We start from the raw sequence: 27,787 nt of genomic DNA on the forward strand, positions 1-27,787 counted from the left end.
ATTTTTGGGTTAGTTCTAGATGACGCCACCTACTGTGCCGGTGAAGACGTTATTTTTATTTTTATTTGAATTTTATTCTATTATGCTTTGCTTGAATCAGCTCATTTCGCGTCTACACTAGACTGAATTAAAAACTTACTCCCGATTTTCAGATGAATGAAAGAGGAACGTAAGTGTTAATGGACATTGGCAATATAGAAGCAGCAGCCAAATTGCCAATTGTTCGAAGCGTGTTTGACAAAAAGGATTTTATTGGGAATTTAGGAATAAGAGAAACCATTTAGAAATGAATAATTCTTGGAAAATAAATCACACAATTATTTTTTCATTGTGAAATGAAAGGTTTTTCTTTTAATACTCAAACAGTATCACCAACAGTGTAACAGATGGAAAATTCATGTTAATGGTTGTTACACGTTTATTTCGCAGTGGTGAGGGTGTTGGAGTGGCTAGACGATTTGGAATCACGCATAGAAGCACTGCGTTTTCGCTTCAATTCTTCCTTACGTTTAGCCTTTGCTTCCTTCTGTCTTTGGGCGAGAAGTTTCGCATACTCGGCGGCTTGTTCTTTTCTGGCCAGGCACAGTCGTTTCTTCAAAGCAATTCGGTGCCTCTTGCGTTGCAAAGTTACAGGTGTTATCAGACGCTGGATTTTGGGAGCCTTCAATCTCTCTTTCTTTCCTTCCTTCTGTACCGGGCGTTTGACCACGAATGCACGTGGATCGTCCTCCTTTGTGAGGTTGAAAAGCTTACGGATCCTTCCTACTCTCTTAGGTCCCAAACGACGTGGGAGATTTTTGTCTGTGAGTCCAGGAATTTCCTGTCGAAAGAAATTTTTATTAAATTTTTTAGACAATCGTATTAGATGTTATCATGTTTCAACATAAGATTCACTATATTGTTTGAACATTGTCGAATTTGTACACTAAGGAGGAGCGCTTGAAATAGAACGCAATCTCCCAAATCTTAAAATTCTTTTTATTTACCATGAACATGAACGTCTCCGAAAGAAAAATCAACACCCTCGGACACTGCCTGTGTAGCATGGCAAAGCTTTTATCAAAATATTTATCATTCTTTGAGCAACACTCACCTGCTCTCCCTTCTTAATGATAACGAGCGCCAGTACAGACAGATTAGCATCGACAATGCAACCTCGAACTGATTTGCGCTTACGTTCTCCTGTACGACGTGGTCTGTAGCAAGAGTGACCCTTGGAAAGTAACAAACGTACTCGACCTGTAAGTCAACCATTGATTACTCATTATTTATATCTAAGAACAAGAAAAACAGTCACAAATATTATACGAAATACTACGAGCATTGTGATTTGGAATAAAAGTGATACAATTTCGATGAATGGTTTCTCAACTGGAGAAGCTCTGGGCAAAACAATGGTGAGAGTTCATGATTGCTTATGCATACACAGGCTTTGATATAAATTTTACAAACAGAAGTCTGTTCTCCCAAATTCGTGAAAATATGAAAAAAGTGGAACTTACCATTAGTGAGAACACCCTGTTTCATGGGGAATCCTTGTTTGTCATTTCCTCCGGCAACGCGAACAACATAGCCTTTCCATTCGTCACCGAGTGGATCAGCCGCAACTTCTGCACCCATACGTTTCTCGTAGAACATTCGGAGCTTGTGCTCGTCGACAATTTCCAGTAATTTTTGGCATCCTGTTGCCGGAAACGACACGTTGAGCTAAATGTAGAAAACGAATGAAAAATTTGTTTTTTGAAATATGTATCACAGACTCGATTCTTTTTCAGTTGCGACTATATTGCTTTTATAATTAGTTGACTAAGGTACATAACGACAATCTTGTCTCAGTTTTTCGTTGCAAAGAAAACAAATGTCAATTTTTTCACTTTACACCCGAATGGTACAATTAACCTCTAAATTTGTTTTGGAATTATCTTGATCAATGTAAATAATAAATTTACAACTTTATATTGTCATAACTGAGCAGGAAAATGATCACTTTACAACGTACACGATAAATTTTTCACTGAATTACGAGGATTTCTTAGATATTTACAGATTCGTACCTTCATCGTAAGATAATCTATACGATGCCACTACCCATGTGTGAAAGAAGGAAGCGGAGGAACTAATAGCGTGTATAGAGACTCGTAGCCTCGGAGGGGGCGCCACTCGAACCGGAAGTTTGATTCAGAAGACAGGGAATTTCAAATTCCAAATTCGTTTGATTACAAAGGTAATGCTAGCAGGACCAGTTTACTCAACGTTTGAATTGTAATAATAATACAAAGCATCGATAAGATGTGATCTTAAAAATAATGAAGAGTGACAGTGATTGATATTGAGGGAAAAAAGAATTAACGAGGACACGTTCAATCAATATATGTACATACTTTATTTGTCGAAGAAAAATAACAACGAGCAAGCAAAAGATTAAACCTCGTGATTTATTATATTTTACAATAAAAATTGATCGTATGCATTTTGATAAGTTTTAACAATATTGCTCATTACAAAGGTGCACTAATAAATCCAATAGAACGCATAGTAGGATGAAAAAATAACAATGAAACTGTGTATATATATATATATATATATATATATATAATATTTATATATAAATGAAGCGGTAGTTTTAAACCACAGCTCGAGCTTCCGGATAAAAACTTTCCCAATGTTTAATCAATTGGTTCTGATGCTGAAGCATCACTTCCAAGTATTCAGTTAACTGTTTTTTAAAGTCGTCGACTCGTACAAGCTCGAAACGTTCGACCTCTTTCTTTATCATTTTCGATATATTGTCAAATTCTTCTTGCCCTCTCTCAACTTTCGCTTCCCACTCGGTAACTTCCGTTGCAGCTTGTCCGGTCTTGTCGCTTCGTCCAGATTGTTCTAATCGACCTTTTTGTTCGCGCTTTTTATTCAGCATCATTTGGGCGTGTTGCCAATTTTGGAAGACCTTGACACGTTCGTGAAACACATCCTGTACAATAAAATCAATGTTAATATTCGGTGTGTGTAGTCGTGACGATTAATTTATAGATTTTAATCAATTTATTTTTCTCAATATCAAGAATTGATGTTTTTATGCAATAATGCAGTTTGATTATTCTTTATATCGTTTTTATGGTTTTTATTACCTTTATGGCTCCAATGAGTGCAACATAATCTCGCAGCATTTCCCCGAATTGGTACAAATCACTGTTGCTCTGTGCACGTCTGACAGCCTCAACTTTTTCCAAAGTTTCGGCCAATTGTGCAAGAGCTCGTCCGAGTGAAACTCCCACTTCTCCGTGTCCAAGAACGGCGATCGCTCTTGCGGTTGCACCTGTACAATTGGCTAATTCTCTTCTCTGATTCGTCAGAGTTTCGACGGCGGAATGCAAAGCTCTCAATTGACAATCGAGCGAATCGATTTGCAAGGTTTTTTCTTCGAACCACTGAAATCCATTTTTTAGAGATATCACAAATTCAATTGCCAGTAGGATGAAATTCGTTTGAAAGATGAAAAACCAATGAATCACCCGCTATACCTACCTTACCCAATTCCTAATGCGTGCAACAAAGTGTCAAAAAAAACAAATAAAAAATCTCACCAACTAATGGAAGATTGAAAAGTAAAAAAAAAAAAATGAAGTTCTTACCGAATCATTTTCGTCCATTTTGTAAGTGATTTTGTTCACGGTCTCGCCAACCTTATTGAACAATCTCATTACTCCAGCTCCGCTGAGGGCTGATGTGTTTGTTGCTCTTGGCAGTTCTTCATCTGTAATCCATTGGGAGTAAAAAAACGAATAGTTACACACATCGATTAGTAGGCTTCCTCCAAATCGTCGAAATTACGAAGAAAGATTAAACATTCAAATAAGGGCGTTTTACCAGCTTCTAGGAATTCTCGAAAATCAGGATCAATGCTCAAAACTGGGTGTGCTGCAGTTCTATTCAAATAACGCTCAAGTGCTGCTCTTCGTCTTTCTATAAATTCTGTCGAGCTTGAATTCTGTTCTTGAACTTTGTCCCCTGATATTTTGATTTTAGTTGTACCTGGAAAAAAAAAATTTACATAACCAATAAGAATTTTGAAATATTATAAATGTTTTTATTCAAATTCAATAATCTTTCATCAATACCGATTACACTCTTCTCAGGTGCGGGTGGAATGATTCGTCCATTTCTCAAATATTTGTCGGTCAACTTATCATGAAGACCAAGGAAATCACTAAATCGTCTGGCTACCCCAAAGCTTCTCTTCCGGAATACAGGCATATTGGTCTTTGTCTCGACTTTGTAAGTCACGTAGGCTCCCATTCCATCACCTATTTTTACCGGCGATGTGACGCTTATTTGCAAGGATACATCACTAGGATCTGCAGAAACCTAGCGTTTGGTTGTTCAATAAAACACAAAAAATCATTGCTTGAAAACTTGTGAAATTCAATAGCATGAGAATTGATATACATAAAGAATGGATAAGTATTGCATACCTCATCCAAGCGAGAAAGTTGAGGAATGTGAGAGCTGGAACGTTGTTCTCGATTGTCGCTGTTATCATTGATGGGTACTTCGTGCAAATCACCCATATCGGAGATAGCTGAATTTCTTTGAGCACTCAGTGGGCCTTCCTCTTTAGAGGAGCCACGGAGAGATAATTTGGGTAGAGGATTTTCGTAAGTGCCGTTATAAGAATCGAGGGTATTTTGATCCTGGCCATCAAGAAAATAAAAACACGAAACGTTTCAATAAACACGAAAACAGTTTATAATTTTTTTGGAGGATTTTGATGAAAAAGCTGAGTCTCATTTTACCTGGACGGCCGATGCAAAAATGTCATCATCGTCATCCTGCTCCTCGTCTTCGTTGTGTTGATTCGAGCCAGGCGCATCGTCAGATTTATTGATTTCGAAATTGTCAAAAAGCGGCGGTGTCGATTCATTCTCAGCAGCCATCTTTACTACCTCCTCGTCGTCGTCTTTGTCGCGCCACGTATAAAACGTGTTACTATATATATGTACGAATATATAATAAATATATTTTTTATCAAGTATATTTGTCCTATGTAATATGTAATTGTCGGTAAAAAAAATCTATTCTCGCCGCGAAGTGTGTACGCTGCAAGGTTTACGCCCTCTCTCCTTCTCGTATTTCCGTTGGCTCACACGACCGCGCGCCACTCGGAAATCTCCACACACATACACGATACACCACGTCTTAGGACTGACTGCCAACACGTTGCGACGTTTCAAACAGAATAGCCCAATACCAATATCCCTCACGATTATAATACATGCGACTAATTGACAGACCACTGAGGGGCGGATCTCCGTAGCTACGTCACAACGCGCTCCAACAGCTCCAAGCTCCAACCTAACCTCCAAATATTATCAAATCCAAGCTAGCTGTGTACGTGTCTCTCTTCTATCCGCTAACTTTATCGTTATTCATAAACAATCAAGGTAAGCCTGTTATCAATATTGTTTTAAAAATAAACGAAGGGATATTTAATAAATACTGTTTCTAAATCTAAATCAAAATTTTAAAGGTTGTTATACGGTATTCTCAATATTTTCTAAGTTTCCCAGATTAATGCTTGTATCGTTCGGCTTTAGTTATCATTTCACCGCCACGTTATAGGTATTTCTGTTATGATTATTCCAACTCAATGATACCAAATTGGAAAGTTTCTTTATTTCAATGAATGAATTGAGTTAATGAATGAAATGATCCCAATCTATAATTTCAATTTGTTTGTCATTGTAATTCTAATTCTAATTCAAGTATAGGAAAATGAGTCTCAAAAATATTAGTAATTATTATTCATTATCATTATTATTGAATCGGAAGATCGTGGAATTGAAATAATTAATTCTAGAATTGTAAAAGGATTGTTATCCTTCCTCTTTTTTACCGTTGGATTGAGAGAGATTTTGAAATAAAAAGGGTATGCAAATATTACTAAAACAATAATAAAAATTTCTTAATCGGAAAATGATTTTTTATTATAGGTTATGAGGAATTTAATGAAAATGGATTCTGAAAGAAAAATATGTTCTATTTCTTATTTCGGCGATCAGTTGATTTATTTATAACGACAAACGTACATCAAAATATTCTGACTAGAAATTTGCTGAACTCGAATAGCAATTCATTTCTATGATAATTTTAGTGAATTTGATATTGTGAAAATGTGTCTCAATAATGATTTGTTTGTTGAAACGATTGTCAAAACATGATAGAAAAACAATTATTATTTCAGATGATCACTGATGTACAATTGGCTGTATTCTCCAACGTCCTTGGAGTCACGCTGTTCTTCTTGGTGTTTCTGTTCCACTACATAAATGCCAACTATTCGAAATGAGAGCGATGAATACAGGAAAAATGGTTTTTCGACCTACGGACAAGTTAATTTTCCGGACGAGCTAAGATCCATGTCGATCCGGCGAAGAATCCAAAATTCCATGGACATGTAAACTTGTGCAAGAGAATAAAATTTCTAACGATTTCCAAAAGTATTCCTTTCCTTTTCTTTGTGCACAGAGAAAGATTGAAAGAGAGAAAGGTATTTACGCTCCCAATATCTTTTTTACCGAATAGCCTGGAATCGCGTACAAGAACAATATTAAAAGAGTCGCGATTGCTATTGTTATTAATATCTTGAGGATAATCCATTTGTAATTGTGCCAGATAATGTATCTGATGGACTTTATCGGATTGAGCAGCCACACGAAGGAGGCGTCTGGTCGGCTGGAAACGAAATTCAAAGTTTAATAGAAATATTTACTATTCGAATGGTTACAGTCACAAGAGAGGGATGTTTGATTTTAATTTCATTTTTCTTAACCACTCAAATTGTTGAATCGCATTGATCATTAACAATGGAGGAAAAATAAAGTGGTCTCGTACCTGGGTTTGTCAAGAGGATCCGGCTCGCTCCTGCCAGGACCAGCTGGCTTAGATTCGGCTTCTTCCTTTGTCAACAAATGTATTTCGGCTTCGACTTTTCCCTGAAAATTCACCGTAATTATCGTTGTCAGGCAAATGAGTAAAGTGCATTGCCGCGGTAAAGAAATTCTGGCTCACAGTCAATTCCATGTCTTCGTTCTGCTTCTTGACGTAAAAAGGCCACCAGCCTCGAACGCGTTTCTGTTTGAATATATTTACAGCCGGCACAGAGCCATCGGTTTTGAGCATATTGAGAGTGCAGAGTTTACTTGTTTTAGCGCCCCTTGGAAAACGATTGAGATTCAATGTTATCGCACCGAGAAAATCGTCAGCCGAGAAATGATCCGCGTCCCAGACCTTGGAGAGGACGGAAATTATAACAAACAATGGAAAAAAAGCAATGAGAAGAAAGCCAGCGAAAGAACGCGTACCTGCAATTCCAAACGCGCTGGTATCTTAAATTCCGTTTCGTCCCAACTGAACAGGCTCTCCTTCCGACGAATGACAATCCTTTCCTCGGCAACGAGATAATCAAACGGATAAATGAATCTCCAATTGAAGTTTCCCTCGCCCGTCAGCGATCTGTAGTGTATATCCGTCGATTGACAATCCTCCGAACCTTTCAACCACCTGGAAATGAAAGAAAGAAACGTAACAAGTGAAAATATTGCCGGGGAGCAGGATTCGAAACCGCCTTGAGAAAAACTATCCGAGAGCTACCCCTTGACGTAGATGTCACTCATTTTTTCCCCCGTGAAGAAAGCATCGTCCTCGAGGACAACGTCCTCGGTGTTCCAGATGATGATCCGAAGTTCGTAGCCCTTTGGTTTTCTCGGTGAAATATCGATCGGCGGACCCGGAAGTGGCATGTCCATGGGAAACATGTCGACCCACATATCCAATCGGCCCTGTTCGATTCCGGGTTTATCCGGATTGTAAAGCGGTCGACTTTCCACGTGTTCCGGCACGAGATTCGTGTTCCAGCGGTTCAAAACGGCCAGGGCCAAATGTTCCTCTATTCCTTTACACGCATTGTCTCCCCCGTAGTACATCATTTCCTCGTTCGAGAGCGTGAATATTTGTTTGCCTATTATAACACGCCCGTGTGAGTACGAAGGTGGGTCGAGTTTACCGTCCTTGCAGAGTTTCGATAATATTTGCGTTGGCTTCATCGGATCTCGCCATTTGTTGTATCCGCTCCTGAAGAAGAAAAATTATTCGATACATTGCTCCCTCGAGTCAAGGCTTTCAAATATTCGTTCACGTTCGCTCAAAAGACTAATTTTATCATTTTCTTTCAGAAGCCGAAAAGAGTTTTACTCGTCATATTGACGCGCGAGACCGCAGGTTGCCCGGTGTTTGCTGTAATATCGATTCTCCAAGTCGATCCTCGTTTCTCCGATAACGTCGTCCGGCCCGACGAGATCCCAGTCGACGACTTTGACTATCAGCAATGAATCTTGGGGCAGGGTCGCCTCGATCTCGAAACACCTGATTCGCACACGCATACCGATCGATAAGTGAATTCGAAGGAGGAAATTTGGGAAGCCGATCAGCCGCATCGATCGGTCGCATTGATCGTTTGAAAAATATTTAATAAATGAAGCAAAGGACGCACTTGCCAAGAACGAGGTTCAACTGTTTGGAGGAATAATTATTCTTATCACTGACGACTTTGTCCCCGAGTTGAAGAACGACGTACGGATCGGCTTTTCCGTTGGGATCACAGGGATGCAAATCATTGGCGCGAACGATGTAAACGCGTACGAGAACGCGGATAGGCTCGTTCGAGGGGATGGGCAGGCTTTGGAAGAAGCTGAATTGCGGCTCGTCACTTCCGGACTCGGAGAGAGCCCCGGAAGGCCATCGCTGTTGTTTGTAGACGCGCAAGGCGCCTTTGAAGCTTCCGACGACCCTGGAAGCGGCGTCTTGGTCCCCGGCCCCGCTGTTTTTGCCTCGGTAGAGCTCGAAAGTATCGAGCCACTCGCGAAAATGTTGAAACTCCGGTTGGGACTCGAGCTCATTCCGGTAAATTTTCATTGTAGCGATTCTCTTGGTTTCCGAAGCTTGACCGGCGGAAGCATTGGCGTTGCAGTTCTTTTTGTTTCCAGATATTTGATTGACCGAGTGATTGAACAACCGACCGCCGATGCTCGAGGAGACGGTGCTCGCGGTGACGGGGGGAGCGCCTGGCGCGTCGATGCCACGCTCGTTTTCCGACATCATCGCTTCGATCGAGGCGAAATATTTCGTCCACCAATCGCTCGTCTCGTGCTCGTCGGAGCTCGAATCCCCCAACCAACAGGACAGCGACTCGGCCGCGCTGCTGCTCTTCTTTCGTTGAAAATTCGATCTCATTTTGTCCCTTTTATTGCTCATTTCAGGTGTGATTTTGCCATTCAACGGCGGCAACAAACCCAACGTTATTATCGTCGCCCCCGTGCTTTCCAACGTCGAACGACGCTCCGGTGAGATCTTGGCGTGATGAAGAGCATTCTGATGCATGTATCGCTGTATCGAACTTATCGTGTGAGTTCCCACGAGCGTATAGCGACCGAAGCTTCGACAGTCTATCGTCCTTATCGTAACCGGCGGGCGGTACAACTCTTGATCCGGTAACTCGAGATCCATGTACTTTATCGGGGTCGAAAAGTTTGGATTTTTCTTTGCGTTTTGTATGACCGAGGAGTGGAGAATGTGGCCGGCGCATTCCACGTCGACTCTGGGTCTGTCCACGCTCAACAAATGGATTCGTCGCAAATCTCGCAAGCCCCAAAACAGGACCTCGATCCTGGAGGAAAGACAACTTTCATAAAACCAACGCGATAAACTCCGATCAATTTACGAATGCATCATCGTCGAGGGGTCGAACCTGTATCTCGAGAGCGTCGGCCGGATTCCACAGGGCACCGGGAATATGGGGCCCTCGTCGATCAGTTCGGAAATCGTGATCTCGCTGCCAGCGGCCGCGGAGGCTTGTCTGTACAATTTGGGCTCCGGCAGCCTCGGCTCCAACGCCGAAGATTCCTCGTACTCGAGCAGTTCGAAAACCGCCAGTAACTCGCCCGCCGGCTCGGAGCCCCGCGTCACCCTGTACCATTCGAGCGACGGAGGAAATTCCGGCGGCGCGTAAGGGTCCGATGCGAGCTTGACGCGAGCGCGAGCTATCGTGCGTCCGATGTACTCCGATTTGCCCTTCGTCGCGAGTGAACATCGATCGAATTTCGTGACTCTCGACAGTTTCATATTAAAAAATGCCTCATCGATCCTACTAATTTGGATAAACTTACGACTTTGTCCCTGTCGAAGAGCTCGATTACGACCGTCGGCGGATCTTTCTTTATGACCGAGCCCGTCGAGTAGATTATGATGTTATCGATTATCAGCAGCTCGTCCCAAGTTGGGCTCAGAGTCTCGTCGATGACTTGAGTAGTTTTGTGAAATTCGCCACAAATTACGCGAGCGAAAGGGTCCGAAAGTCCCGATGCGTCGCTGCCGATGAGCGATCTCGCCTGGTACATGTGAGCCCGGAGTTGGAATTTCTGAGTAAATAAAAAAAGTGAATTATTCGAGGATTCCTCGTCAGTGCGCGCTTCGGGGTCTCGATTCGCTCACGTGTTTTTCGACGTAGTGGACCGAAAGGGGCGGCGGAGCGCGCGGCTTCTCGAGCAGATTTTTCAGCTCGTTGTTCATTTCGTAACCCTTGGGCAGCCCCTGAAGAAGATATCGCTTGTGCCTCGAAATACCGAGCCACACGTAGACCTGCAGTTTCGCTTGGACGCTCCAGCCGCTCGTGCTGAATCCTTTTTTCTCTGGAAGCTGCCGAATTTTTTATTTCAATTATTTCCCTTCCATTAATCGCTCTATTTCAAAGAACCCTCAAAAATGTGGTTTACCTTGAGGTAAACACTTTGTACGGTCGAGCAGAACCGACCGGACTCCTCGTCGACTATCGAGTAGACAACGTCGCGAGCCGGCATTCTGTGATAGGCTACGCGCTTCCCCGAACTTATGACCCATATAAAAATATCCGGGAGCGATTGCTGAGGCTAAAGTTTCAACAGAAATATTATCGAGTCTCGCGATTACTTCGAAGCTCCATCGAAACGAAGCGAGTACCAGAAAGTCATCGTTGAACTCACATCTTCGAGGAGAAATTTGAGCTTATCGAGAAAAGTACGGGCAGTCTTGAAGCTCTCCTTGAAAGAATTTTTCGTTGTAACGACTTTCAAATTCCTCGCGGTCGAACCGATGTGTTCCAATTCTCGCTGGCACAATTTTATTCTCTCCTTGTCGAGTTTCGTCTTTCCAAGACCGGAGCCCCCGCCGGTCGCGCTCGATTTGCTCAGACCGACGTATTTGGTGCATCCGGTACACAATTCCTCGAGTACCGACTTTAGAATTTTTTCTCCCCTCGTTGGATCGTCCTCGTGTGTCTCAACCTCCGACAGACCCTCCTCCTGCGAAAAAATTACAACGTCATTTCCCGGCGCCCTAACTTTTTCGACGTCCGAGACACACCCTCGAAACGATAAGGGAAAATTGAACGAATCCCTCACCAACTTCTCGACGATTTTTCCAATGACGTTGCTGTTGTACATCCTCCGTCGATAATCCGGCCAGACGCTTCTGACGTAAAGGCAGGGCTTGTCGTCCCAATAGGGCATGAAGTAATAGAGGCGATCGTGAGTCATGGGTTTTGCGTTGCAAGTGGTACTCTGCCAGGACTCATCGACGAGGGACGAAGGGCTCGTGCCTCCGGAAAGCTCGAACAGGGAGTTCTTCGGATTTACCATTTGTTGCTCGACCCCGCCGTTCTTCATCTGTGACGAATATCGTCGTAAAGAAGGATTCGATTGAATCGTCGTAACAGATTCAAATTCTAGGAAACACAGAATGTGAAACGTGGCAAACACACACACACACACACACACACACACACACACACACACGCACACACGCACGCAAGACACTGAGAGAGAGATAAAAAGAGAAGAAAATGGCGAGTGCACGGATGAGAGCATAAAATTATGTCGCAACGCGTCCTTCGGCGCGTTCCAGTGCGGGCGTGAATGTCCGCGAGTGTAAAGTAACGGGAACGACACCGTGAATAATGATTTAAAAAGTCATTACACATATTTATTGATGTATTGAACCTTTGAACTCTCGTTGTGACCGTCCAAAGTGTTTCCGGCGTTACCGATGGATATCTCGAAATACATGGGCCTCTCACCGAGTTTCTTGTCGATCATAGTCGCATCCATTATCGACGCGAATAGAAAAAATTCCTCGTTCGTCGCGTACGCGTTCTCGTTTATCGGCGTCGTCTGGGTCACGCTAACATCCGAATTTCCGGCGGGTCCGCTGGCTCCGCTCGTCGTTACGTCCGCGTTGTCACTCATTTCCGTTCTTATCGCGATGAGAAGCCTGCGATTTACGTTTCGCGTGTCATCACATCCCGTTCTGCGATTCCCAAGGTGAAATGAAAAAGTTATTGCTCACCTGGCGCGGTAAGAAATGCCTTCTCCGAGCCCCGTGTTCAAGGTCGAGTGGCGATCAACCAAACTGTAGTCTCTGGTGCTCCCGTAAAGATGAATGAAAGCGGGCCCGAACGTCGGGAGAAAGCCTCTTTCTCCGTCGTTGCTTATTTGCTTGAGGTCGATGAAATGAGTCCCTATCACGCTCCCGTTCACCGGGTCGTCGTCCCTCAATTGAATTTTGATCCTCTGACACAGCGGCGGAAACATTTCCGTGAAGACTATTTGCTCGTTCCAAACTGGGGCGTAACTGTTTCGCTTTACGCTCGTTTTACCCTGCAACCGGCAATTCGAACCTCACTTCGTGCCCTGACGAAAGTTCCCGTTTTCTCGCTCAAACGAACGAGTGAATATCGAATATGAATTACGCTCAATCCGGCGAAGGAAACTCGGACGTAAGGGTCCACGAGATCCTTGACTTGCCCTCCGGTGAAGGCCTTCTTCACGCTCGCCATAACGCTGCTGTTCATCTTCGGCAAACCATCGGCACGATATATTTTAACGATGAATCGCGCTCTCTGTCGCTCGATCACATTCGCACCGGAAGTTGCCGGCAACAGGAGGTTCCCCTCGATGTCGTCGTCGTCCCTCTCAACCCCGCGCGTCGTCGATACCGAGGCTGGAATCTTTACCGAATCTCCTTTGCCGATCACGCTTATGTCGCACTTGAGATAACCCTTCGGCCCACCCGCCGCGTCCTCCGGGTCCGTTAGCAATGCCCATTTGTGATAGAATTGGTGATCTGGAACAGAAACGGTCCATCTTCCGAATGACGTTCGACTCTGCGCACAGAATATTTATTGATCGTCTTGTTTGCGGAGTACCTTGTTGCGCCCAGACGGTCGCGATGTCCAATTTGAAACTGCCCAAAGTTAAATTCGCCCGCAAAATGTTCCTCGATTGTTGCACCTGCGCGAGACCAAAAGACACGAATAAACGATCGCGAGTCACGCGGACAAAGCACCGCGATAATCGATCGACTCACCGAAAGAACGATGATTTTGTCGAGGAGCATAACCGGTGGCATGTGAAAATCGAAAACGAAATACTGTCAAGATAAATAACGAGAGAATGAAAAATTAGAGGAATCGAGGACCGAGCCGATGCTTGCTCACAGTCTAAAAATTCATGTACGAACTTCGTTGTAATACGGACAATTCGTGGACTCTTTCACACTCGTGTATTTCCGCTGATCGCCAATTTGAACGCAAACCACCGGATCCATGTTGAGACCGGCGAGCTGTCGGGCTTCGATTATCGTGATGCAAACCTGGTAGTGTTGAGCCTTGAGGGAGCAATTCGATCTTGCGTCGGTCGCGGGGCGCATTTGCTGGTGATTCGAAAGAACACGGATAAATTCGAGTCAAGAATTGTGGGATATGTTGTCAGGATTTGATATTTTATTAAGTTTATGTCTCGCAGTTTAACTTTCAGGCAAAAACGCAGATCACAAGATATAACAAACAAATAAACTCATAAAAGATAATAACAAAAGCAGAAAATACGACTAATAATAAAATAAATATTAGAAATTGTACAAGAAATGGTAAGATAAAATAGACAAAATGCGCAACTCACGCTAAATACAAACGTCACCCGAACGAGCATTGGCGAAGCAAAAACGCAATCAAAGAAAAGAACGATAAATCGCACATTCAAAGAAATCTTAAAAAATTATACAAAAATATGGCATTTGCAATCATGCTATGCATACAATTATACAAAATAAAAATCATAAAATTTTTTCTCACAATAAACGGTTCGAGGCCTAAATAGTGACGAAATAAAATAATTACAATAGAATTACGAATGAGAATATAATTGATTAGCGGCAGATAAAGAGATTTGATAACGCAGGCGGATTTATACGCCGAGTCCGTAGAGCGTTGAATATTTTGACACACCGTAGCGGATCGACGTCCCGAATGTTTGCTTCCGTGTTGAGGGTTCTCAGGGTGCCGATTGGCAGCGTCATCGTGATTCCCGTTTCCCGTTTGTTCGTTCCAAGCATCGTCATCCTCGCCGGGACCGAGGACGCTGCTGCAGCAGGAATCCTCGTCCGCTCCACCGCGATCGGAAGAGACGTTGGAGTCGAGAGAGCCGTTCGAAGCTCGTCTGGAAACGTTCGCCGAGCCGCAGGAGTCTATGAGGCGATGAGTTTCGCTGCAGTCGCTGCTCTCCCCACCGTCGCTCGCCGATTGCCTCGACGGTCTCTGCTTGCCCAATCGCATCAAATTTTTCACCGTTCTCATCGTAGAAATTCTGGGCCGAACGAAAAAGTGGTTTAGTATTCGTGCTAGCGTGCGCTAATTCAATCACCGCAACTTCCTTTCAGAGCCTCCAATTTTTTTAGTTAAAAACATTAAACGATCCGCGTACTTTCGCCCGGAGGTGCCGGATTCGCTCGACCGCCCTGCTGCACCGCCGCTCCGATTCCTCTGGTACTGATGAACCAAGCTTTTAATGCCGCCCGCGGCATTTTTCCCGCCGACGGATGCTCTCGCGTTCGCCGCTTCCGGAACCTCCCCTTTGCCCCCATTAGCTTTGGCTTCTTTATTCGCCAAGCTGCGCTCGAGATTCGCAATGTTTTCCTCGATATCGATGAGCATTTGTCGCTCATCCTCGACGTTGTTTTGCTGCTGGAACATGTCGGAAGTTGTCGTCGCGTACGACGAGCTCCAACTGTCACTTCCCGCTTCATAATCCGGCGCCTCGTAACGAATTTCGAAGGATATTATCACCTGCCAAAATCCACCGGAAAAATTCAGCATTTTCTATCTCTCGATCGAGCTGGCACGAGCCGAAAATCAATGATTTTTTTCACCCACCGATATTGGCCTGTTGTTCAAATCGACGAGTGCGTCGGTTATAGAAACTCGACCGTCTCGCACAACCGACTGAAGTACGAGACCGTAACGCCCGAGAATTTTCTCCTGCCTGAGCACGTTTCTCGACACCACTGCCAATTGTAGAGTCTCCGATTCTTGTATCGCACGTCCGAAATTCCACGTAAAACTCTAGAAACCGAACGACAGATTGGAACGTGCTGTGACATTTGTTCGATAAATTACACAACCGTTTTCTTCGATTTTCTCCGCACCGGCATTCCTGCAAGTGACTTAATGCACATTTCCTTCTGTCATTCTATCGCCCTCGACGACATCGCAGCCCGCTTGAACGTTTCGTTATTTCTTCCACGTTTTACCCTCGTGCTCGTATTTTCGATCCCGAATGTCAACATTTTTTTGGCTAAATATTTAGGGGAACATGGGGCAAATTGAACACACGGGGCAAAACGAACACCGTGTTCGTTTTGCCCCGTGATCGCGAAATCCGGGGCAAAACGAACACGACTCGAAGCGAAAAGTTTAATATTAAAATTTCCTGTTTTTTTTTTCTTTTCGAAACCACAATGGGCACAGGGCAGAGGCAAAATTTTCTGAACTACGAAAAATTCTTTAATTCTTGAATTCCCTTATTTTTTAAATGAAATGATGAACAATGTAAGAAACAAAGAAAATTGAATTCATTGGAATTGTTTTCTACAGAAATCGCAATGATACAATTCATCCGTCTCCGGATGAAATATAATCCACGGTGAAAAAAATTGAATTCATCCCAACGTCTTTATTGCGAAAAAACTAATTTTTTGATTTTTCATGCCTCCCAGAGGCTGAGTTCGTTTTGCCCCACATTTTTTTTTTACGAGATTCGAGAAAGAGGGAACGGGAAAACTGATTTAGAACATAAACATAGTTGAATCATGATTTATATATTGGTGCAGTGAATTTGGAGTTAATTTTTTTCATGTTATAAGAAATTGGTGAAAAAATCCGCGACTTTAACCCATTTATTCGTCTCGGACATGAAATAAATGGGCCCGAGGAGGTCCCATTTCTTTTCTCACATAGCAGAGCTCGTCTTACGCGCGGACGCCGTCGCTTCCAACGCGTCGATTGTGAAAAATGCAATTTTCGGATTTTTTATGCCTCTCTGAGGCTGAGCTCGTTTTGCCCTACAAATCGTTTTTCACGAAATCCGACCTACAGGGAACGGGAATCTGTTTCAAAACCTAAAGATAGTTGAAATATCGTTTATACCCTGGCGCAGTGAACTCCAAGTTCATGTTTCACATGTCACCAAAAAATGGGTTTAGAAGCGATCTGCGACTTAACCCCATTTTTTCCTCAAGTGCATCCAATAAATGGGCTCGAGGGGGTCCTATTTCTTTTCTCGTATGCCAGAGCTTGCATTACATCCGGGAGCAGTCATTTCCAACGGCTGTATTGCGAGAAATATATTTTTATAATTTTTTTTGCTTCGCAGAGGCCGAGTTCGTTTTGCCCCGAAATTTTTTCTTTTCGAAATTTGAAAAATTAGCGATGGTAGTCAGTTTTGGGACTCAAATACAAGTGAAAGACCGTGTGCTCATTAATGAATTGGTCTTAGTTTCTTAAAAGTTCAATTTGCCCCATGTTCCCCTACAATACTCACTTTTGCTAAAAATGCTTCCAACATTTTTTTGTCACCATTATTATCAATAAATAATAATATGGGGGTTCATTTTAGGGAGGGGGAAGGTACAAATATTGAAAAAAAAATTGTTGAAAAAATCCAAATGAAATTTTAGTTTTTTCGCTACTGTCATCAATGAAAAATGGTCCCAAAACTGTTGGCGACACATAATATTGATAAAAAAGTTATATTATGACGAATTTTAAGAATGGGGAAGGCAAAAAACACAATTTTGTTTTTATAAGCGAAATTTCAATTTCTCAGGCACTGCAATCCATTCGTTCTTTCAGTATTCGTTGTTCCAAACTCACTCAACCCCTCATCTTTAACACGTAAAAGTGATTAGGTGCACGGAGAAAACGGATTCGTTTTGTATAGTGAGGAATATATTATTTTTCAAGAATTTAAAAAGTATTTAGACACCGATTACAAACAGCATAGTATTTTTTGAATTTTCCAATTTTTCACACCTTCAATTTTAAACAGCTTCATGTGCATAGCAAAAAGTGATGCACGTGCGAGAACTATATATTTCGTTTCGTTTTCGAGTGTTATTCATCATGTCAGACTAGCTGACTTACTGATAAGTGGAAATGTATTGTAAATCACAAATTTTCACTGTCAGCATAGTAAATTCTATGATGAAAACCTACACCGATTATATTACAAACATTTGAATTGACTATGAAAACATTTTTTACTATGCTTATAGAGAAAAACAGTTAAGAATTTTAAATAAAAGGGATGAGCATTGATCTTTTTATTATGGTGGATAGAACAGTGCTTATTACTGCTCTTCGAATTAATGCTGCAATCCAGTTATATACTGTCCCCGAGATACTATATTCTTAGTACTTTCATCTAGAATTTTCGGCTTCGTTTTCTCCGTGTGGGTTTGGCACATTTTTTTATGTGTGCGTTCGGAATCGCGTGGGTCCGGAGCATCTTCCTTATTTCGTATTTTGATTTTCTTACCTTCCTTTCCGTGATTTTTTTTCAGATTTAAAAAGAAAATTTTTAATAAATGACAATAGTTAAAAAATAATTTGCCATGCTTTTTAACAAAAGTGCATGAGTATTGTAAATATTTACATTTTCTCGTTCATTTGCTTCTTCCAGTGAAGTTCTTCACACGAGAGTATATTCCCTTGGACCGTGAACCGTCGTTTTTATTGAAATTATAAATGCAGGATGCTCGGAATAAAACTCGTTTTGATCGATCGCGTTCAAAGTCGTATGCTCGCGTTGCCGGTTTTAAAATCAAAGTCGGATCTTCGCGTTCAGCTTCTACGTATAATAATAAAATAATAACAACGGTGACGTGCTCCTTGCTTCGTTACTTTTTAGCTCGACTTTTGAGTCGCGTGCACCGTAAAACGACGCAATGTTTGAACGATTTCATTGATGAAACTGCGATCGAGCTACTATCGGTGAGGGATCGCGGCGCGTTTGCCAAAGCCCTGACACGAACCGACGGAAGCTGTGCAAGTTTACGAGTCATTTGATCTTCGGAATGAAACGCGCTTCAAAGGGGGGGGGGGGGGGGGGTCAAGAAATTTGTAGATTTCCTCAAAAGATCGTTAAATATCTTTGGAATCGATGAATGATTTCATTTCCCGAGACTAAATTCAAGGAAATAATAAATTGATAAAAAACGTTTATAAATGTTTATCGTTACCTGATTGACTCTGACGATGGAATCTTCATCGTCCGCGAGTTGTTTCGAATCGGTAAGATTGCTGGAGCAATGAGAAACACCTGTAAAAAAGTCCTGAAACGATTGGCAAAACTCCAAGAGAAAGAAAGGCGCGACGACTCGTGCGATCAGGCGTGTGGGTTACCTCGAAAGTCTATTTTGACGTATCTGTCGCTCGGTTTTTTGCCACCGCACTTGAGGCCTTTGAGGCTCTTGACAATAACGACGATCGCCATGACGAGTGAAGAGAGAAAAAGGGATGAACTAACAATAAATAAGTTCACGAGGCACGCGAGAAAGATTAATGGAAAAACCAGGATTCACCGAATCGAAGATTCAAGTAGAAATCCTGGCTCCCTTCAGATTAATCTCATGTTGAAAAACTCGATCTCATTTATCGCACAGACAAAAAGCTTCGAGTTTACTTTTCCTTGGTAGCTATAAAAAAAACGCACTCTCTGCGGCAGTCATGGCCACGACTGAGTTCAGTCTCCCTCTCACGGTCTGCTCGCACCCTCCTGGAGAGAGGCCGACTTTTCCTGGAGCCTTATCTCACGCTTCAATTTCTCCGCGGGGCGAAGGGGGCTGGTAAAAGCGGTGGTCAAGCGCAAGCGCACCCGCGCACCCTCGTTGCGTGAGCTTTCCCAAACGCTTCAGTCGGGAGGGAGAGCGAGCGAGACAAACTTTTTTTTAATTGTCCACCGAAGCTTCTGAATTCTTCGTACTCACCTCGAGGCCTCTCTCGCCCGCTAACGAGACAAACGAACGGGGCGAAGAGAGACTAAAATAAAAAGAAAAAAGGCATGGAAAAGGGCGCGAACAGGTTGCCGCCAGGGATGCTCGTGGAGTAACGTACACGTGTTTCAATATTTATGCGCATTCGCTTCGCTTCCCCTTTTTCGAGACATACTCCCAAAGCTATATAGATAAATACGTATCCGAGGGGATGGAAATAGACCGACGAGGTCGCGTGATCCGCTCCCGGTCATTGGGTCACTCGGAAAAGCCAGAATATACTCCGCGCATTAGACTGTGTGGCGGTTGCACATCCAAAATTCACAATCACCGAAAACTTACGCGCGCGTGGATCAACTTAAGCCCGGTACGAAATATTACCCATTTTTCATTTCTCCTTCGAATCTACACACGCAAATAACATTCAACTCCAAGTTTCCGCCTAAAAATAGCACCGGATGTGATATTTGAAAATTTATAAGCTTATCAGTTTCTACGATCCTTGAATTTCCATGTACACGAGATCGAGGCTGCACGGAGCAGGAGAACAGCGAGTTGTATGTGTGCATTGTATCGTAAAAACATGGCATGATTGTGTGCAGTATAATGAGCGATAATTAACGCTTTGTTTTTACCTGCTGCGTTACGCACATGCAAGAGAAAGGACGCTGAGGCGAAAGGAGTGGATCAATAAACGGTTACGTTTGTGTGCACCAGCCGGAGGGAGAGAGCGAGAGAGCGAAAGAGAACAGGCGAAAGCGAGAAGGAGACGATCCTACCTCGCTCTTCTTTCTCCGTTGGTTTCTCTCGAGAGAGGGCTGCTGCACATGTTCCTCTTCGGGCATGTGCGTGTTCGTTCGACGCGCAAACGTCACGATGCCACGAGCCGCGAAAAACATCGTAATAATCGTAAACAAACTCGATTTATTTATTGTACATAATTTATTCGTCAACGGTCACGAAGATACAGAGATTTTTTCGTTGGGAAGTAAAGAATCGAGTTTAACCGTCCAGAATCGGATATTTGACACTTCGTTTATGGAATTTTAGTTATTTTAATCGTGCACCAGTGTAAATTCAGTCGATATCTGTGGACACGTCATCGTGTCCCTCCTGCTTATTCCCAATGATAATTTAGAATCCATTTAAAGCGTTGCCCTGTGACTCCGAAATTGAGAAATTTTCTTATCATTAAAACTTTTGCATTTTACACCTCGTGGAACCTCACCCAGGAAAATTATCGTCCAATACAAGTCGCAATTGTTCCTCGTTAAAACTAATGACGACCGGTCCCCACCGGGAATACGAGAGACGCCTTATAAGTGAACCTTGTTCAGCACGCTCCCAACGATTGGCAGTGTCTTCAATCCGTCGCTCACCATGTCCAAACAGTAACGGGCGGTCTCAAAGTGCTTGTAAACGAAATACAAAATGCCGAAGTAAAAGGAGTAAACGGCCGTCAGATGAACGATGTAGAGACTGAAAAAATGGAAGATGTTTGAAAAGTCGTTTTTCATAAGTTTTCCCCCCTTAATTCTCATCATTGTTAACGTCGGAGGCAGTGAAAAATGACAACGCACATTCTATGATGAAATCGAGCTTTCGGCAACGTTTCCAAACTCTCCTTCATGCAGTATTGTCGTGCTCCGAGTATAACGTCCTTGAGATAATTCATAATGTCGATCTGGAGAAAATCAATGGGGAAAAGTCGTTTGTCGACCGGGCTCATTTCCCCCCAGAGTATCAACAAATTCGTGTTGTGAAAGATCCATTCGCGTGTCGTGAAGTACTGCAAGACCTCCAGTCCGTCCGATATTCGTTTTTGTATACGAACCATGCTGTTGAAACGAGCGGTTTAAGGCATTATTCAATCTCCGTTATTTTGCCTCATCAGAATAATGTCTTTTTCAGATCCTATCGCTTTCGAGCCCGTATTTTTCGGATTGTAAAAAAAACAAGATCGTTTCCGTTCAACCGCGTAATAACCGTTTCGTCAAATTATAATTGAACCAACAAAATTGGCATGCCAGTCGATCGAAATAATTATGTTTCACAAGAAATTGCACGATGCTTTATGAAGCAATGAGAACTCATCGACCCTCGTCCAAATAATCGATCATTCAATCCGTTATTATTACCACGTACGAGTTTTCCTTGTACATTATGAGAAAAAATCTTTCACATAAATCCATTGGCCCCCAAAGACTTGTAAAAATGATAGCCATAAGTCTTGATGTTCTCGTTATTATTCAGTGCGAGTATAAAATAGCAGCTCGAGGGATACGTGGCTGTAACTCACAATCGTTTCTGGCGAAAAATGAGCATGAGGAAATCGATGAAATAGGCCGGTAGTATGTGGAAAAATATGACGAATAGTTGATGGATAAATTTGTTGGCTCGAATGTCACCGTCCGGGAACCATATCGCACCCTCGAATGGATATTCGTAGGCGACTTTTTTTCCCTTCTCCAATACTTGACCCCACGTTATGGGCAGAACCCCGCTCTGCGTTATGTTGTAAACTGGGATTTTGTTTGACCTATTTTTGGACATTGAAAAAAAATGTTTTCATTCGATACACAGCGGGGGCGAGTCTTATTTTTCTTGCTCCGTGAGACGAATAAAAGTTTTGAAAATTCGCATCAAAATGGAGGGAGGATAAACCAATTGATTTTAAGATCAATGACGTTGTAATACACGGAGAGAATTAAGATTTGAAAAATTACCGTGAGTAACGATCGTTCATGGCATTATTATGGGAGAAAAATTAAATTTTTCTATACATTAAATAATAAGTTCCAAGTATAGGAACTTTTACAGGAGCATTCCAATAAGTTTTGACGTCCTGTCCCCAATATTTACTTTTATGAAAATGAAAAATCCGCAAAATCTTTGAAATTTTACAGTACGTTACAGGAATTAATACTTTTCGTTAAGATTTAAGGTAGTTCACGCACGAAACGATTTTTCTAAGAAAATCTTGAAATTTACATGGAGTTTCAATGGGTAGTCGACTGACAGCGTCCGCACAACGAATATCAACGTTTCTCATGAAGTTTATGAAAAAGTACACAATAACAATGAAGTTTATACGAAGGTCTGAGAAAAAATTCGAGACGATTGTCTTACTAGTAATAAAAATATATTGCCTTAAATATTGAACGAAATTGGTAAAATATGAGCACTCGTTACCTCACATTTGCTTATTTCGACATTTTGTTTCTTCTTTATTAATACTTTTTTCTTGATCCTTTTCCCTTTGCGCTCTCTGAAGTGATTTTTTACATAATAAACTAGTATTTTAGCCAGGGACGAATGGAATGTTGGGTTCAGTCAGTGATGGATCCCCGTTCAATTAACGGCTTGTAATTTCACTCGCCAAAAAATAAGTTGAAAAAATGTATATACAATTTCGAATCAATAACTCTGACATTAATTTAGTGATAATATCTTCAATTAAGAGGTAAAAATCGACCAATTTAGACACCCATAAAATGCGATCCTGGGGGCATGATTTACCTTAACTTGTCCCTGCAGTCAAATATATCACAGTAAATTTCACGCTAAATATAACCGTTTAATTCTCTCCGTGTATTGAGGGATCGTCGCACCGAGAGTTACAATAATCAAAGTTGGAAGGAAAAAACTCACTTCATTTTCGTTGAGGCAGTTTTGTGAGCGATGGAGATGAGAGCATTAATCGCAAGGTCAACTGGTATAACCTCCGCGTGATAATTGGCGTTGCAGTTCATCGAACGTAGGACCCCTTTACCAGCAGCGACGATGAGGCCCACGGGCCCGTTGAGATTATCTACCCAACCGGGCACCGGCTCTTGCCAGGCTGGTATAACTGAATCATTTTTTGGCGATATTCGTCGTTAGATTTTCAATGAAAAACGTTCGAAAAAAAATGTCAATAATGTTCAATGGACAACGATTGAGTGATTTACCGATCGAGGGTCGTGCGATGACGCACGGCAGGTTCGGATGTTCGTTGGCCACCAGAGTTTCGGCCAGTCTTTTCGAATAGGTGTACGTGTTGGGATGAGGCTCCAACAGTCTAAAATTCAAAACTTGTTAATGCGATGGGCGGCGCATTTATCGATTTCCATTTAAAGGAGCGCCGCACGCAAGGGAGGCTCTTAATGGCACACAAAATTGGACTAATAATATTATGAGAAGAGGAAGAAAAAATAAGTGTCTGGGAGAACTACTTTAGCTGAGAATAATGCAAAATGGTACTTTGGCGTAATGAGGTCAATGGCGCCCTCGTCCATCCACTTGACTAATCTCATTACATCGTGAGGATCGTCGGGCGCGTCATAAACGCGTTCCCCAAGTTCTTCCTGATCGACGTGACAGAAGGCCGTGCTCAGATGAACAAAGACCTCGAGATTTTTCATGCTTTTTGCGAGTTCCAGCATCGAAGCTGTTCCAATCTTGGTTAATGAAAAAGGAAAGAAAAAACGAGTCATTAATATCATTTCGCACGGTTCTGAACGCGGAAATGTGTTGGCACATGTATAGAAAAATTTATAAACCGTGTTCATCTCGATGGCATCTTTGAGCTTCGCTTCGAGCTTGAGGGTCGCGGCGCAATGAAAAACTATGTTGACCTCCGCGACGAGATACTCTCGCTGCTCCTTCGAAATACCTAAATTCTCGAGAGACACGTCTCCCTGGACCGCGATCAACTTTTTCATTACCGCCGGTTTCTCCTTACGAATTCTGTTGAACATCTGTCCCGGAACATCATTTCTCATATAAAAATCAGAAAAGTCAACAAATTGGAACACGGACGAGTCTTTTTCATCGTCAAACGAATGATTAATCGTTCATTCTTTTAATAACATTCTCAATAGAGTGATTAAAAGAAAAAAAAAATGATTCCCTCGAAGTCGCAAGTGATTATGTTAACGATGAAAAAATTTATAAATTCCACTGGCAGCATCTCTAAAAAATTTGTCAGGTGATTCAAATTTTGAGAAAATAATGTTTTCATGACATGCTAACATATTTATCAACCTCCGAAACAAAGCGAATCATTTATTATCTCTCGAGACCTTTACGAAAAAAATCGAAAAAAAAACTTTAGAAAAACCACTGGGACGACTTCCAGATGTTTTTCCTTCAAGCTTAAATTTTGAGAGATCGAGCTCTCGATCGAGTGCTAACTTTCGTCGTTGCAACACCGAACAATCAATCTTTCTTTATTCTTCGTGTTTTCACTAAGAAAGAAAAAAAAGTTAACGTCGTTGGCACGATCTCTAAACATTTTTTCAGGTGGCCTAAATTTTGGGAGAATTATTTTTTCTCTGTGTATCGACACAATCACTCGTGACTTTGAGGATTTTTTTTTATCATCCTAATTCTCGAATCAATTTAACCATTATTCGTGCGAATAGGGATAATAAAAGGAGGAGAAAACAATCGGAGGTCAGCGTTGAGAGAATTTTTTGTTTTTTTTCCGCAAAAGAAGCGTCAATGGTTTTTATTCGACAATAATAATTTCGATAATGAATATACCTGGGAGAAAAAACTTACGGGCAATTTGAACATGTCATCGACGCGAATGTCCGGCGTTCGTCCACGTTTTGGTCGGATCAAAAGATAAATCTTGTCGAGGTCGCTGCAGCTATAAAGAAGCTTCTCGACGAGGACTTTGCCCATGAGGCCGGAACCACCGGTTATAAATATTGTTTTCCCTCGGTAAAACGGTTGTATCTCGCTCGCTTCGTTCATTGTGTACTTCGATTGATATTTCTCCTTCTTCAAAGTTTCTCTTGATCTCTTTGCCTCCGGATAGCCAAATTGGCCGCAAAATAATGAGACTGAAAAAATAAGGCACGGATTCGAATGTTGATCTCGATGGAATATTTCAAAATTACTGGCAATTTCTCCCTCCGCAGCCTCCTTGCCCCTCCCCACGGCACACGGCCGCTCGTAAATCGTGGGTCGCGCGAACAAATTCACGCTCGCTCACCTTGTCCACGCTTTACGGTCACTCGCGAGAACGCCCCTTTATTCATTATTCTTCAACCGCAAACTCTTTTGGCCAAAATAATTAAAGGAAAGAGTGACTTAATCTCTCTTCAACGATCTTTTTTCGGGCTGTGAACCTTTCGGATCGCAGAAGATGAGTGATTGTTATTATTCATTTGCCTCAAACTGCGATAAACTAGCGACCACAAACGCGAGTGGTTCGTTTCAATTTATATGTTAAGGCAGCTCATGTACGGAACAATTTTCACGCATATCACATTTTAAGGGATTCCTCTTATTGGTTATTTAGATAAACGTGTTTAAATATGAAGATATCTTTCCATATAACGAATGAATGCTTTTTATGAAAATAAAAAACAAACCGACATCGATTTTCGACAGAATTAATGAAATAAATAATTAATATCTCTTCGGTGCGTTGAGCTACAGAGTTCGAAGAGGTCGCAATCGAAAGAAAAATTATAAAAAATACGTCAACTTGCAGCATTCTCTAAAATACTGTAATTAATTAATTATTGAAGAAACGAATTTTGAAAATTTTCGAAAACAATTGGAAACTCCGGTAAAGAATCTCTGGCAGCGACTCGTCATAACATAAATATGTACTTGTCTCAGAGTCGGTGCCGCGACCTCTGCTGTAGATATATTACGTTAAAGATTGAACGAAATTGGTAACGAGCACTCGTGTAACCTCAAATTTGCTTATTTCGGCATTTTGTTTCTCCTTGGCTTGGCCCATTCCTGTCATAGCTTTTTATTAATACTTTTTTCTTTATCCATTTCCCTTTGCGCTCTCTAAAATGATTTTTTACATAAAAAACTAGTATTTTAGCCAGGGGCGAATGGAATTTTGGGTTCAGTGTAATTTCATTCGCCAAAAGATAAGTTGAAAAGATTATTTATAATTTCGAATTGATAACTCTGACATTAATTTAAAGTGATTACATATTTAATTAGGAAGTGAAAATCGGTCCAATTTAGGCACCCATAAAATACGATCCTTCGGGCATGAACTACCTTAATTAAAAATTTCAATTTTCTCTAAGCAATCTAAGCGATATTCTCTCATGCGATATTTTGTTGATTATTAATTTTCATTTGATCCCGCCTTATGTGAATTTTAACCGAGTCCAATATTCGATCGCACTTTTACCAGCATTACGTTGCTTTTTTCAAGAGTAACCCGATATTATCCGCGCTCTACAATGTATGCCTAAGAAACTCGATAGTTGACCTCGAGTTCGACGCCGTCCGCGTAAACATTGCGTCTCTTCGTCGAGGCTTTAGTTTCGAGCAAAGGTTTGCTCAAGAATAAAAGTTTGAATGTGTGTTGAGGAAGGAAACCCCGGCGCGGAGAAGAAGAATCCGAGGAAGAGTTGCATTGGAAAATCGGTTGGCCGAGCGTGCTGCTTAACAGAATTAATAAGTTTGAGCCGCGAGAAATGCTTTCGCAATTAAAAAAGCGAAGGATTGCGGAAAGGGGAGTGAGAGCGGCGAGAGCGTGTGGGCGCGCGAGCAAGGAAAAGTGGGTGGTCAAGCCGAGGCTCGGAGAAAGGTCCGGGACGAAAAATCTGTCTCGCCGCCACGGATTTCTCGATCGCGCGGAGGGAAACAATTGCATAAGAGCGTCGATCAAACGCAAATGAAGAGAAGAGCAAAATAGTTCAAAATAGAAATTCGTCGTTCGCTCACCTGATACTGACCGAGGGTACGGAAAGGTTTTTACGCGACTGAGGAAAAAGCCGCGAGATGGCTCGGATCAACACTGCCGGGTTTCCCGGCGAAGCTCCCGCCTATAAATGTCAAACTTTTTCAAACAGTACCGCGGACTTTTCGCAGACGGATAGATGCAGGAACGATGGAGCAGCGCAGACGTCGTAATATCGTTAGTGCCAAGATTTGCAAGATGAGAGGTGAAGCGGATAGCGCGCGTCGAGTCACTGAGCTCAAAGTTTCTTCGTTCTGGGAGTATGTTTGTTGTCTCTCCTCCCCCCCATCCGATGACTATCCCGTTCACCGGCCGCTCACCTGCACTCGTACCTTTTATTTCCTCGCTCATTGCTGTTTTTTATTATCTCGCATTTTTTCCCTTTTTTGCGCCATCCTCTACCCGCGTCTACGTCGCATGCTCGCTGCTCCGAGTTTCGCATACGCGAATCGATTCATAAAGTCGTCCTAAAGACGCGTTTACTCTGTCAAAACATCCGAATAATACGTCAAACGTTTTATTAACTCTCTTGGCTTTGGGCCGTAACAACTTTCGACGGGATTATCCCGCCGATGGATTCGCGTCAGCGCGAATTCGTTTTTCGCGTTACTAAATTTCGGAAAAAATATCATCCATCCTCGTCCGCGTCCTTAATTCAAAGCC

At 42.2% G+C, this 27,787-nt stretch overlaps 4 protein-coding genes and 1 long non-coding RNA gene across 7 annotated transcripts; 1 reads left to right on the plus strand and 4 right to left on the minus strand.

Annotated features, from left to right (window-relative positions):
- Nucleotides 1-320: 320 nt before the first annotated feature.
- Nucleotides 321-2,200, minus strand: LOC122412638 (40S ribosomal protein S6-like). Its single transcript, XM_043422351.1, has 4 exons — nucleotides 2,055-2,200; nucleotides 1,503-1,707; nucleotides 1,094-1,239; nucleotides 321-820 (listed from the first exon to the last, which is right to left on the minus strand). The coding sequence occupies exons 1-4, from the start codon at nucleotides 2,058-2,060 to the stop codon at nucleotides 419-421; spliced, it is 759 nt and encodes a 252-aa protein (XP_043278286.1). The 5' UTR covers nucleotides 2,061-2,200; the 3' UTR covers nucleotides 321-418.
- Nucleotides 2,201-2,416: 216 nt separating this feature from the next.
- On the minus strand, nucleotides 2,417-5,131 carry Snx1 (sorting nexin 1). Of its 2 annotated transcripts, XM_043421331.1 has the most exons (8): nucleotides 4,794-5,131; nucleotides 4,473-4,691; nucleotides 4,119-4,365; nucleotides 3,868-4,032; nucleotides 3,633-3,754; nucleotides 3,526-3,537; nucleotides 3,129-3,428; nucleotides 2,417-2,971 (listed from the first exon to the last, which is right to left on the minus strand). In XM_043421331.1, the coding sequence occupies exons 1-8, from the start codon at nucleotides 4,932-4,934 to the stop codon at nucleotides 2,624-2,626; spliced, it is 1,554 nt and encodes a 517-aa protein (XP_043277266.1). In that variant the 5' UTR covers nucleotides 4,935-5,131; the 3' UTR covers nucleotides 2,417-2,623. The 2 variants fall into 2 exon arrangements, with proteins under 2 accessions (XP_043277266.1, XP_043277267.1); XM_043421332.1 differs by lacking the exon at nucleotides 3,526-3,537 and having other exon boundaries at nucleotides 4,794-5,129.
- Nucleotides 5,132-5,285: 154 nt separating this feature from the next.
- On the plus strand, nucleotides 5,286-6,500 carry LOC122412062 (uncharacterized). The gene is made up of 2 exons (XR_006261284.1): nucleotides 5,286-5,441; nucleotides 6,242-6,500. It is a non-coding gene; the product is annotated as an uncharacterized lncRNA (long non-coding RNA).
- Nucleotides 6,040-19,180, minus strand: LOC122412059 (otoferlin-like). Its single transcript, XM_043421330.1, has 24 exons — nucleotides 18,824-19,180; nucleotides 18,661-18,740; nucleotides 15,296-15,484; nucleotides 14,847-15,208; nucleotides 14,372-14,729; nucleotides 13,606-13,797; nucleotides 13,453-13,515; nucleotides 13,292-13,376; nucleotides 12,836-13,209; nucleotides 12,433-12,743; nucleotides 12,087-12,357; nucleotides 11,490-11,753; nucleotides 11,073-11,390; nucleotides 10,827-10,979; nucleotides 10,546-10,749; nucleotides 10,221-10,472; nucleotides 9,803-10,125; nucleotides 8,549-9,721; nucleotides 8,251-8,421; nucleotides 7,651-8,130; nucleotides 7,362-7,560; nucleotides 7,069-7,287; nucleotides 6,892-6,992; nucleotides 6,040-6,732 (listed from the first exon to the last, which is right to left on the minus strand). The coding sequence occupies exons 1-24, from the start codon at nucleotides 18,912-18,914 to the stop codon at nucleotides 6,552-6,554; spliced, it is 6,414 nt and encodes a 2,137-aa protein (XP_043277265.1). The 5' UTR covers nucleotides 18,915-19,180; the 3' UTR covers nucleotides 6,040-6,551.
- Nucleotides 19,181-20,336: 1,156 nt separating this feature from the next.
- Nucleotides 20,337-27,371, minus strand: LOC122412252 (putative fatty acyl-CoA reductase CG5065). Of its 2 annotated transcripts, none has more exons than XM_043421685.1 (9): nucleotides 27,120-27,371; nucleotides 24,958-25,244; nucleotides 23,955-24,152; nucleotides 23,656-23,852; nucleotides 23,364-23,473; nucleotides 23,065-23,263; nucleotides 21,713-21,952; nucleotides 20,994-21,251; nucleotides 20,337-20,892 (listed from the first exon to the last, which is right to left on the minus strand). In XM_043421685.1, the coding sequence occupies exons 2-9, from the start codon at nucleotides 25,153-25,155 to the stop codon at nucleotides 20,730-20,732; spliced, it is 1,563 nt and encodes a 520-aa protein (XP_043277620.1). In that variant the 5' UTR covers nucleotides 25,156-25,244; nucleotides 27,120-27,371; the 3' UTR covers nucleotides 20,337-20,729. The 2 variants fall into 2 exon arrangements, with proteins under 2 accessions (XP_043277620.1, XP_043277619.1); XM_043421684.1 differs by having other exon boundaries at nucleotides 27,109-27,371.
- Nucleotides 27,372-27,787: the final 416 nt, after the last annotated feature.

Source organism: Venturia canescens, chromosome 6, assembly GCF_019457755.1.
Source record: "Venturia canescens isolate UGA chromosome 6, ASM1945775v1, whole genome shotgun sequence".
In the NCBI taxonomy this organism is placed as follows: Eukaryota; Metazoa; Arthropoda; class Insecta; order Hymenoptera; family Ichneumonidae; genus Venturia; species Venturia canescens.